The sequence below is a fragment of the Dermochelys coriacea genome, chromosome 1 (genome assembly GCF_009764565.3).
Source record: "Dermochelys coriacea isolate rDerCor1 chromosome 1, rDerCor1.pri.v4, whole genome shotgun sequence".
Classification (NCBI taxonomy): Eukaryota; Metazoa; Chordata; order Testudines; family Dermochelyidae; genus Dermochelys; species Dermochelys coriacea.
In genome coordinates, this window is record NC_050068.2 from 151057128 (window position 1) to 151070081 (window position 12954).

The window sequence follows — 12954 nt, forward strand, 5'->3', positions numbered from 1 at the left end:
AGGGTTCCAACTGTGGCCATGCGGCTGTAAGAGGAAACTGGAGCAGCATCGACCCACGCAACCTCTTAAAGCCTTGGCTGCACCGCGTGGCCGACGCATAACACATGTACAGGTCAACAGACACTATTAGCAACAGTTCCATCTCTGGTGCATGGTGCACACGCACACCCATTTGGAATCTACACAGGGACTAGCGCTTGAAGAAGAATTTATATTTTTGTTAAGTAGATTGTGGTCTTACATAAGAACAGATGTACATATGTTCATAGAGTAGAACATAGCACAGTTTTCTCAATGCAATATATTGAATCAGCCTGCAGCCCTTAACCTTTTTGGTAATAAGATGTAACTAGACTACAATGCTTTCCCTTGTTTACTTCAGATTACAAGTTCTGCTCCATATTTTTTCCAGCAGTGTAACTGTCACAGGCTGCACAACTCCTTGGCTTATATTATGATATCCCCAGCAAGCCAGTCTGCCTAGAGGGAAGAGCCTGTGCTGTGCTTTCTCTGAGAGGGCTAAGAACAGTGTGTTGTCACCACACAACTCTTCCTAATCAAGCACCTTTATTCTTAAGGTAAAAGCATTACAGATTAAACATAAAAACAATAAAAATCTCCTATACGCATGCTAAAAATTTACCAGAGGTCATCCACCAGACTCCTGGGGCCCTGAAGACCAAAGTCTTTCCAACCCCTTCTGCAAGGCTTGTGGCCTCTTTTGGACAAAAGGCCCTGTACATTTGCTGGATCAGCAAGAGGGCCCTGAGAATCAGTTTAAGTGCAGCCTTTTATATCAAAAAGCCCTTTCCTTGTCTGTTGGTCTTTGGAAAACCCAGATTTAACCAATATATGCATGCATCCCCAGGGGTGATACCTCTCTGGAGGGGTTTACAACATAGGGTGATTCATTTAATCACTCTGCACTATTTGAGATTCCTGGAGGAGCCATGATAACCCCCCCCCCAACCACCACTGAAGCTGCATACAGTCCTTGGCCCATAATGATACATAAACTTAATACAGGGTTCCCCAACTTGATTCGTGGCTTGTTCAGGGTAAGCCCCTGGCGGGCCGCGAGACGCTTTGTTTATCTGAACGTCCGCAGGTATGGCCGCTCGCAGTTTCCAGTAGCCGCGGTTTGCCATTCCCTGCCAATGGGAGCTACGGGAAGCCATGGCCCAGCCCGCACCGCTTCCCGCAGCTCTTATTGGCCAGGAACGGCAAACCGCGGCTACTGGGAGCTGCGAGCGGCCATACCTGCGGACGCTCAGGTAAACAAAGCGTCTCGCGGCCCACCAGGGGCTTACCCTGAACGAGCCATGAACCAAATTTGGGAACCCCTGACTTAATACAATATGATCCCCAAAAGTATTACATGTGACTGCGATTTCTGTCACAGTTATTACTTCCTGTTCTAGAGTTTCCAGGTGACTACAAACTTCAGAGTCTCCTCCTGAATTTTGGTAGGGATATGTTTTACCTTTTATACACAAAATCTACTTTACTAAATCAATTAGGACTGTTCAAAAATACATGACTGTCCCAACTTTAAGTCTTCTGAAGAGATAAACTGCATTTTATTTCTATATTCTGGCTAGTTAGGAAAAAAAACAAAATTCTCCTTAGTCCACATAGAGAGTTTTAAGTTTTTACTTCACTTAAAATAAGCTCTCATTAAAGATGCAGGACTGACAACACAGAAGAATGCAGGAATTATTTTATCCACAGAACAAGTGCAATATAGGCAACAACTGTGCAAGCTTCTTCTACACCCACCGAATGAGCCTCATTCACAACCTGAAAGGACTGCCTCTACTCCTGAATAGGTAGTTTTCCTGTCCATTCAGTCCTCGGCCTCTCTAATCCATACTACCAACAAGGTTTCCAATTTGTGCCAATAGTGGAGGTTATTGTGATGTGGACATCTGTTCATTGGGAACTGGACAGAGACCAGAAATTTATTTCACATAACCCAAATATATGTGGATAGCAGAAGTTTCTAATGTCTGAGAATTAAGGATACTGAATGCCTTACAGAAAAGCTCGTTGACTTCTCTGAGAAATATATGCTTTCCAGGGTCATTTGCCTAGAAATGTTTCATGTGTTAATGGAAAGGAGCAGTTAAATATTTTGCTCGGCCAACGTTCAGGCAGTGCCCTAGAGTGAGATGAATGCCTGAAACCAGAGTCCCTCAAATTCACAGAGGAACCCATTAATTTGAATCTTTTCTTATCTCCTTAAGCTTTCCCCAAGAAAAGGTCTCAAGTATCCTATCTTATACAGACAGAAGAAACGCTTCAAACAATTCCCCTTTCCTGAGCTGTCCAGACTACAGCACTCTTCATTCTCTGAGCTTCAACAGGGTTGTTTTTTTTTCCCATTGGCACAATCCCAGATCCTGTCACACTCAGTAGTTTAAAGATAGGAAATGCTACTTTTATCTTCTTGGCTTCAACCTATGTAACTTAGGAGTTCAAAAAAGGGGCTGTTTATAGTTTTATTTCAGTTTTTACCAAAGTTGGCTATCTGAACACATTAGCTCCTCAAATGTATTTCAGCAAAGAAAATGTGCTGATTCACAGTGAAAGGGGATTTAAATACACCTCTGGAAATGGAGTCTTGAACAAACGTTAATTTTAGCAAACATTTATATAAAAGTTGACAAATTCAGAAAAATACTTACATGGGCAGAAGCCTATGGTGATACTAGTTTTTTGTCCTGGATCAAGAACTCCGGCACACAGACTAACTTTAAAAATACCATCTTCTATGGCTTTTCCTGCACCATCAAGATCTAATTGCCATGTCACCTGTTGCCTTGAGGTATTCTTCAGGTCAAACTTCTGTAAATAGTGGTAGGTAAACAAGGATGTAAGATGACAGAAGGCAATGGGCATTATGTTATTTTTCACATCACTAAATATTAAGCTTTTCCTGTTGAAAACAAGTTACTATTGTATGCTGTACTTTTTATCTACAAAGAACAATTGACACAAAGTTCAACAGAGCGCTTTCGAGAGCAATAGAGTATGCAGTTTATATCTGTAAGGTAAGAAAATAGGCATGCCTTATGGTTCACAGATAGCACTTACTAGTCACTCACCATTAACAAAGAACAATGTTTCCTACCCAGGAAGGAAAACCATTTTCTCAAATCTTAAATATGACACTGATTTCTTCAATGTAGTAAGAATAACCTGGAGTAATAGCAAGTTGGCTATCAATCTTGGGCTAGTGTGCTGATAAGTTGATTAACTGCATTTATGATGGCAGTGGTGGTAAGGCAAATGCAAATGGGAGAACTTCTACTGGTACCGGTGAAATGTTGCAAGAACTGAATACACTATCAGAGAGAACTGACATTGCAGTTCTCAAAGATACTACATATATTGACTCTTCTGTTGAAAAACTTGTTGAGATTGTAAAAGTTTAGAGCCAGTTTTAAAAACCCAACAACTTTTTTTGCTGGAATGACAAAATAGCAAGAATAAAAAACTTTGCCCTAGTAAAGTGAATCATCCATCTGCTATACTGTCCCCAGGTGCAGGGTTGTGACTTCAGCCCTCAAAAATTTCTCATGAGAATATATATATGGAAAGAGCTGGGGTATAAGGCATGCCATTGAACTGAAAATTGTAGCTCTTTTAAATACATTTCAGCGCACACCCAGGTCCCTAGCCAAAACCTTATTGGAAGAAACTGGGATAAGTTATCTCCAGAAGGAGATGGATGCAAAAAGGCAATAGTGTTGAAAACATACTGGCATCTGGCTACCCGCTGAGATCCCAAGATCATTGCATCAGAGTACAGAGTAGCCTCTGTGATAAAGGAACAGAAGATAAGCCCTCTCCCTAAACCGACTCTATTTAAAGTGAAAGGCACTTGGAAACTACCTTTGCTTACCCTGAGATTGGATATCTAATTTAGTCACCTGAGTGCTGCTGGTACTACACATACCTGAAGGAGCATGTCTACCCTAAAGACGGACTAAAACCCTGAAAAGACTGTGCCAAAAAATTAGTCTCTGAGTCTGCTCAAGTGATCACTTGTTTTAACAGTGGAAAGGCTGCATGCCTTCAAAAAGGCAATTCCAGCACTTTTGTCTGAAGTCCTGAGCCAGTAATATCTCTGAATGGTCACAACAGACCATAGAGAATGAGACAAAACTTCAGATGCATTATAGGTAGCTCATAATGCATGTCTGGCTAAGTCTTAACCCTCATGAATGTTCGTCCTCTTAGCCTGCCCGTCAGGGTACCTCTACATTGCAGCTGGGAGCATGCTTCCAGCTCGGGTAGACAGATGCATGCTTCCTCTACCTGAGCCATCAGAGTACAAACCTGCTCAGACCCACTGGGTATGATTTGAATGACTAGCCCACAAACTGCCCAATCTACCTCCAGCTATGCTGCTATTTTTAGTGTGCTTGCTCGAGCAGAGCTAGTGCTCAACTGTCTACACAAGCTTGGAAGCACACTGCCAGCTGCAGGGTAAATGTGACCTTGCAGGCAAGCTATAAGAACTAACATTCATGAGGGTCAAAATTTAGCCAGACATGCATTATAAGCTACCTAAGCCTACTCCATATATTAAAACTATCCCACACTATTATCTCCTGGAAGGCCATGCTGTCACCAGTAGGAAAGAGAGGCGATCAAGGAGACAGCTGGTGAAAAGGACAGAGCTCCTCTAACTTATTCATTCAAGAAATATCACCCTTCACATAGATGACAGGTTTCAGAGTAGCAGCCGTGTTAGTGAGCTGTAGCTCATGAAAACTTATGCTCAAATAAATTTGCTAGTCTCTAAAGTGCCACAAGTACTCCTTTCCTTCACATAGAGAAGTTCATGGTCTTCTAGCGGATCTCCTGACTTTGCAAGTATCTTAAAAATAGATCATTAAAGAGAATGTAGCTAATCTCTTTCATGATTCCAGAAGGACACTTTCAAGAAGCTTCTTGAGGAAACTTTAACTTAGGCTATATAGTATACATCCTCCAATACCTATGCAGATTAAAGTGACTATATGGGATCTGATCTAGCATCCTTGTTCCCCACCCCCCAACCATGGCTGGGAAAATTTAAAGGTGAAAAATTGATCCTGAACAAGTAGAAAAGATTATCTCTTCTCCTATACATTTTAAGCACCTGGTGTGACAGTCATGTCAGACATTTTATTATGGCATGAAGGACAACTTTTGAACTATAAATGCTTCTCTGGATCCAAAAATAACAGGATCCTAACAATACTATTACAAAAAACTAACAAATTGTTACATAAAAACAAGAACTAATATAACTATTGATTTAACTAAAAATGTCAAGGAAAACAGTAACTATGCAATGAAGGATGAGGGAAATAATTCCAACACCACTGTCACCAGCAGAAAGAGAGAAACTGAAGAAAATAAAGGGAGAAAGGTTAACCTTTCTAAACCACTGTTGGTACTTTGGATCCGTAGCTTCAGAGATTCCAAGGTCAGAAGCGGCCATTGTGATCATCTAGTCTGATCTCCTGTGTATCACATGCCATAGAACTTCCACAAAATAATCAATGTGAGCATGCTACCCAAATGCTAAGCTCTGCTAGCATAATCCTACAATCATGAAGCACAACATACGATTGCCAGATGGGGGATCTGCAAAGGCTTTTTCAACAAGAAAAACTCATGCTTGTAAAATTAAGAATATGTCATGAATTAACAACTGTCTGCATAAAATATACTGCACAAAATTTTCAAGTACAAGCTCAGACATGATAACACTACGCACTATTAGTGGACATCTTTGGAAGTCACCTACTGCTCATGCATTGTGGTAGACAGTGTCCCATGGTGCACAGAATTTAGTTCATGAATCAGAGGGTAAAATCAAGTCTAACCCAGAAACTGAACAAAAGTCATAATTTTTAGAGACCAACATGAAACTCACAGTAGTAGAGAACAATGATAAAAAAACCTTTGGAATCCATCAGCACACACACTAGAAAAATGTTATGCAGTTGTTTAAATTACATTGTGTGTTCTTACACACATACACAAACACACCTTTTACAGTCACAGTAAAGTAAAAGATTAGGCTGAGAATAGTCAAAAACATGTGTGTTTATTTACCTGAGTGCTCAGACTTTCATCAGCAATATCTAAATGTATGCTTCTTGACTGAAATACCAGTTCTGAAGTGGAGAACTCAAGTGGTGGCTGCAGTACTGTAGGAGAAAAATCAAAAAATTTAGAGGGCATCTTAAAATATTTCTGAAACTTTTCATTAAAACTTTATTTCCACTTTACACATTCTTAACAGCTGAAGAAGGGCTCTGTGGAAGCTCAAAAGCTTGTCTCTTTCACCAACAGAAGTTGGTCCAATAAAAGATATTACTTCATCCATCTTTTCTCTCTTTCCAATATCCTGGGACCGACACAGCTATAAATAATGTTCTTAAGATGACAGAAGTCTCCCTTTCTTTTAAATCCTGTCATCCCTTTCAGTGTCTACAAATTGCAACCACAATTAATATAATGCAAGTGTCTAATTGATTATGACTTCCCCCCATAGAGGGATACAAATTTATGTGACATTAATTTTGCACCCATCAACACGTCAGTTGACAAAAGGGAAGTCAAGTTTAAGTCAGGCTAAAAATCAGACTCGTGTCTTTCCTTTATAACACTAATGCTATAAAAAGAGAGAACAATACTCTCTTCCTGTTTCAGATTAACACAAAAGGGAGTCAGACTTGGTCCTGTGTGGACAAGGAGAAGTACTTTAGAAGTCCAATCAATGACTACAAAAAATTTTTTAAATAGTGAACTGGCGTTTCTTTGAGCCCCATCTATTATTTTTAAATCACTAAATATTAATTTTCTGTAATGATGGAAAATTCAAGTAATATTTGCTTCATTTTTTGGCTACTAAAAGTTTGATACACCTATTATTAGCTTCTTTATTTTTTTTAATAGTTCTTACTTTATGCAGATTTTTCTATTCACCAAAGAAGACGTATATATTTATTACAATGGCATTACTTTTCATTTAATAGTTTTCATTTAATAATTTCTCTTCTCCAGTGCCACAGTTAAGAAAGCAAAAGATGTATGATTTACGACAAAGCATTAACTGCCGTCCCTGGGTAGGGGAGCTGGGTGCATGAGGGACAGTCCCTGGCTGGGGGAATGAGTGCATGTGTGGCTCAGTGCAGGGGGGACAGTCCCTGGCTGGTGGGCTGGGTGCTTGGGGGGTGTATGAGGGACAGTCCCTGGCTGGGTGGGGGCATCCCCACAAGAAAGGCTCCACAGCCAGGCTCTCTGGGTGCTCAGCCCAGCCGCAACCCCATGGAGCAGCGTGGAAGTGAGGGTGGCAATACACAATGCCATGCCACCCTTAAAATAAAATTAATTAATTTTGACAGTTAACCGTGTCAATTAAAATGCTCCATGGTAGACATTTGCCAGTGTTCAAATGAAAGGTACTATATTGATTTGAATCATACTGCTGTCATATAACAAATACAAAACCTTTAAAAAAAAAGATGCATGGGTAATATACGTATATTGTGTAGATGAGGCCCACATAACAGAGCTGCATAAGTGGCCCACAACGGTAAACGGGTTGAGAACTACTGGTCCAGAGGGTGACTAGTACATAGCATGGTGTGACAAGGTAAAGTAGCTGCCCTGAAAGGGTTAAGGGATCACTGCCTATCCCTGCTGGTCCCACCGGGATCACAGAGAAAGGGTACAGTATTGCCAAATCCAAGAATTGAGAAGTCAACTCATAAACCTCAAAAATGAGATTTTTTTTAAAGACATAATAAATACTGGGTTCTTTTTATTTGTCTTCTGGTTTCTGAGGCTTTAGGGTGCACTCACTTCACTTTTCTTTCAAGCTTTTCTCCACACTTACGAGAGCTAGAAACTTGCTAAAAGGAACCCCAAAAAACAGAAATCACTGAGTGTGTCCTCTCTTTAATAACGGCTAGCTGAGGCAGGGAAAAGCCTCTGGGGATTGTGACCACTATTTTTCAGTTGAATCATTTTATTTTGTGTTGGTTATGTCTTTTGATATATACAACTAAGTGTACAATGAAGAAAGGGCCTTTATGTCCTTGGCTGTGCAGTTTGCTTTCCTTCCCGATGAAACAGCTCACCAGCCTACATATGATTTCTGGTAACAAAACATCCACAGGACACTGAAACTGTGCTTGCTACCCTCAAGTTCAGAAAATTGCATGACTGCAGATTAGGGCTGCCAACTTTCTAATCACACAAAACCGAACACCTTTGCCCCACCCTCTGCCTTGCCTCTTCCCTGAGGCCCCACCCCACTCACTCTACCCCCCTTCCTCAGTCGCTTGCTCTCCCCCACCCTCACTCACTTTCACTGAGCTGATGCAGGAGGGGGTGAGGGCTCCGGCTGGGTGGGCAGGCTTTGGGGTGGGGCCAGAAATGAGGGATTCAGGGTCCAGAAGGGGGATCTGGGTGGGGCAGGGGGTTGAGGTGTGGGAGGGTGTGCAGGTTCCAGGAGGGAGTTTGGCTGTGGGAAGGGGTTGGGGTGAGGACTCCAGGAGGGAGTTTGGATGCGGGGGAGGGGGGGTGTGCAGGAGGGGGTGCTGGCTCCAGGAAGGAGTTTGGATGAAGGAGGGGGCTCAGGGCTGCGACAGGGGTTGGGGTGCAGGCTCTGGGAGGGACTTTGGGTACAGGAGGGGGTTCTGACCTGGGGCTGGGAGTGAGTTCAGGGTACAGGCTCCAGCCAGGTAGCACTTACCTCAGGCTGTTCCCAGTCGGCGGCACAGCAGAGCTAAGGTAGGGTCCCTGCCTGCCCTGGCTCCCCACGGCTCTCAAAAGCAGCCAGCATGTCCGGCCTGTCTCCTAGGCGCAGGGGCGGCACCACGCCTGCAAGCACCGCCCCCCACAGCTCTTATTGGCCACGGTTCCCAGCCAATGGGTGCTGCAGAGCCGGCGCTCAGGGTAGGGGAAGCATGCGGAGCTTCCCCAATTGCCCCTGCACCTAGGGGCTGCAGGAACACATCAGCAGCTTCCAGGAGCTGTGCAGAGCCAGGGCAGACAGGGAGCCTGCCTTAGCCCTACTGAGCCGCCAACTGAACTTTTAACAGCCCAGTCAGCAGTGCTGATGGGAGCCTCCAGGATCTCTTTTAAATCAGGCGTTCTGGTCAAAACCCAGATGCCTGGCAACCCTACTGCTGATAGAATGGTTCTGCTCTCAGTATGAGCAGTTCTGAGAACACACACATACACAGTAGGATGCCATCAACTTCTGATGTATCTGCCAACTGTAGTAATTCTGCTTCCAGGACTGTCTCAGGTTCTCAAACCCTGTCCTGGGTACTTTTAATCCCAGGCAATGGCCCAGGTAAGAGACACTGATTTTTTTTTTTATAAAGATTACATACATGTGGAAAATACACAGCCTCCCACCAAAAGAAATGTATGACTCGTGACTAAGCATGGAAGACAGCATTTGTAGAACCAGGCCCTTAGATCTCAAAAACCATGTGTGTTATCACATTCTGTTTTTCAATGTGACATCCGAAATATCTCATCAATAACAAGTATCATTTCTAAGATGGTGTAATGGAGTAAAACTATTAAGTCCTTCTCTCATAGCACAAAAACATGTTTTTCTATTGCCTACAGTATATGAGCATGGTTTAGTAATATACTGAGTGCTCAGAACACTTATTTAGTATTTGTCCCCCAGAAAAGATTTCTGTAAGGATATAATTAAATAGCCACAGAATAGAAGAAACTATAACCTAATTTATCAGCTACTTTTAGAAAAGGTTCCTTTGGCTTTTAAAATATTTGGATTGTGGCAAGCTACAATTATTTCAGATGACTTTTTAGTGGCATTTATTATGCAATGGGATACCAATTTAAGATATATTCTGTACACATCCACTGCCATTTTTTAATCAGTCTAGTCGGAGTGTTTGTTTATATCTAGTAATATTGAATAGAGCAGTAGTTTATTGAGTGTGATAGCTATTATATTTTACAGTCAAATATAAGTTATCTGTATTTGTAGGTGTGTAGGAGATGAGAAGTCTTCAAAGAGTTAAAATTTAATTTCAACCAAGTAATTTTATATTTGGATGTGTTTTTTTAATTGATTGTATTGATTACTGAAATGCATAATATATGGAGGTACCTAAAGTATCTTTTATTCATTAGAATATTATAAATGCTCATTGACAATGGATCTTAACTTTGAATTAAAAAAAACTTTGTTCCAAGGGTTATATTCTACACTTTACTTCTTCTGCATATGAAAAGGGGGCATTTGGATCCTTAAGGTTTTATAAGAAAGATTGCCATTCATTATCAAGATTTAATGATTGCATATAATTTCACTGTTCCACAGAAAAACAAAAAAGCAGAAGCAAAAGATAAACATTTCCTTTAATTTTGGGCCTTACGTAAAATCACTTCTGCACTATCAATTTGTCACTTTGTTACACTGTATTTATTCTTTTTACAGAGACATGTTTTTTTTAATAATTTCACATTCATACCTGTACTGGGATTTAGTTTCAATTTTGTTCAGGAGAACATATGTGGATATATTCAACAGAAATTGTCTTTATCCATAAGGACTGCACTACTGCAGAGAAGAACCGTTGAGGGCAAACATATATCAAAGGTCGGGTCTTAGGTTTGGGCACTGTAGTGTTAGAAAACTCCAACTTTATTTCCTTTCCTAGAAATCTACCCTGTTCCCGGTGTTCTTACATATTGGAGTTCAGGGCTCAGCCTTCTCTGCTACTCAAAATATTACAGCAGTATGTGAACACCATCCAAGGGGAGAAGGGTAAGAGGATGATAAATGCACTAAAGCCTCATTCTCTGATAGTCAATGCATAAATTGAACACTGAGGAGGAGCCATACTAGAGGTCTCAAGTAGTAGGTGTATGCAGACAAGCATGAAAGACAGGGTCAGTAAAGAAAGTGGAGGGTACAAAAAAAATTCCACAAGATGCCAGTTTGCTGCTAACGGCAACACACCTGGGAATCTGGGCACTCACCTGCCTTTTATGGGCCAGAAGAGAGAAATTTCCCTATTCTTCCTTACAGAAGCATATGAACAGAATACACAGCAGTTCTCTCCAGGCTGGATTACAGTCACTGCTTCAGAGCCCTGTTTTAATTGTACTAATTTTTACAGAGTCCCAGAGAAAAGATACGGAGTGAAAGATGTGCTATTTCTCCACACTGCCTGCTAACTACTACAATTGCAGTGGGGCTAGTACTAGCTTTGGTACTATCAATCAGTAAGAAGAAAACAAATTGGGTTGTGGGTTAACTAAAAAAAATAAAATAAAATAAATGAAGGCAAACTTTTAACTAGCAGAAGTATATTTTTCCCCAGTGCTTAGATACTGAGTATACCAAAAATAAACAAAGCAACAAGGTGACATTTAATACAGACAAGGGCAAACTACTACACTTAGGAAGGAAAAAAAAACAAATTCACAACTACAAGATGGGGGAGAACTGGCAAGGTGGTAGTATTGCTGAAAGAGACCTGGTAGTTACAGTGGACCACAAATTGAATATGAGTCAACAATCTGATGCAGTTGCAAAAAAGGCTAATATCATTCTGGGGTGTATTAACAGGAGTGTTGTATGTAAGACAATGGAGGTAATTGCCCTTCTCTGCTTAGCACTGGTGAGGCCTCACCTGGAATACTGTGCCCAATTCTGGGGACCCCACTTCTGAAAATATATAGACAAAATTGGAGAGTCCAGAGGAGAGCAACAAAAATTATAAAAATCCTGATAACAGTCTTGCAGCTATATTAAGCACTGTTATGAAGAGGACTGTGATATCAGAAAAAAACTTTGCAACTATAAGGATACCTAAGCACAGGAATAAGCTTCCAAGAGAGGTTGTGGAATCCCCATCACTGGAGGTTCTTAAGAACAGGTTGGACAGACACCTGTCAGGGATGCTCTAGGTTTACTTGGTCCTGCCTCAGCGTGTGGGATTGTACTTGATGATTTCCCAAGGTCCCTTCCAGCCGTACATTTCTATGATTTTCTGATACTTAATTTTTATAAATGATAGCAATATAATTCCAGCTTCAAAGATATAAAAAATACACATTTAAAATTGAGTGAACAGATGCAAAGATGCATTTGTTACATTTTCTAATTATTTGATATAATAAATACTAAATTAACCTAGTAAGTTCTACCTCAGTTCTTTAGCTTCTAATTTTTCCTTTGCTAATGCTAGCAATAAACCCCTGAAAGGGCAATACAGAGCACACCACACACACACATTCACTTAATATTCCTAGTTTACATACCAGTTGCTTGAACTGTACATAATGGAGCAATCATAGACACCATTTGAGGACGAGGAACAATTATGTGCTTTTCTGACGCAGAAGGTGTTGTAGCTGTAGAGCTTTGCTGAAAAGATGGAACCTCACTGAAATTAACGTTTATTGGAAGACTGAAATTATATGCTGCCACCTAAAGAACAAAAATATAGTTGTGATCATTTTCTTAAGGAAGGAAACAGCAAGTTTATGCAATACTATAGTCGTGATATCACTATTTTAGCAGAATTATTAAAACAATTTTTGAGCAAATTAACATGATGGCCTGATCATCCTTACCAGGGAAGTTAATGGGAGCTTCGTCTATTGCCACATGGTGTCGGCCATTTTAAATACCCAAAAGCTCAGCTCTGCATGAGGCTTTTGACACATCCTTATTTTGTTCCATTTAATGTATTATTGCAGACAAAAAAAAAGCGTTGGATTTCAAGCTATAATCAGTAGCATACAGTCAGTGGGGGAAGGGGAGATTGACTTTAAGAAAACCCTCCTCAATTGCCCAAGAGAAAAGACAGGCTTTAATATACCCTGAACATTAACAATGAAGTGGAGAGCCTTGGTGATTGTAAAGCCCTATGACAAGTT

At 40.9% G+C, this 12954-nt stretch overlaps 1 protein-coding gene across 1 annotated transcript in view; it reads right to left on the minus strand.

Annotated features, from left to right (window-relative positions):
* Positions 1-12954, minus strand: part of CFAP47 (cilia and flagella associated protein 47) — a 638800-nt gene that overhangs the window by 524097 nt on the left and 101749 nt on the right. The window contains exons 22-24 of the mRNA XM_043505538.1: positions 12334-12502; positions 6118-6212; positions 2688-2847 (exon numbers count right to left, since the gene is read on the minus strand). Of these exons, the coding sequence (XP_043361473.1) occupies positions 2688-2847; positions 6118-6212; positions 12334-12502 (424 nt within the window). The remainder of the gene's footprint in view (positions 1-2687; positions 2848-6117; positions 6213-12333; positions 12503-12954) is intronic.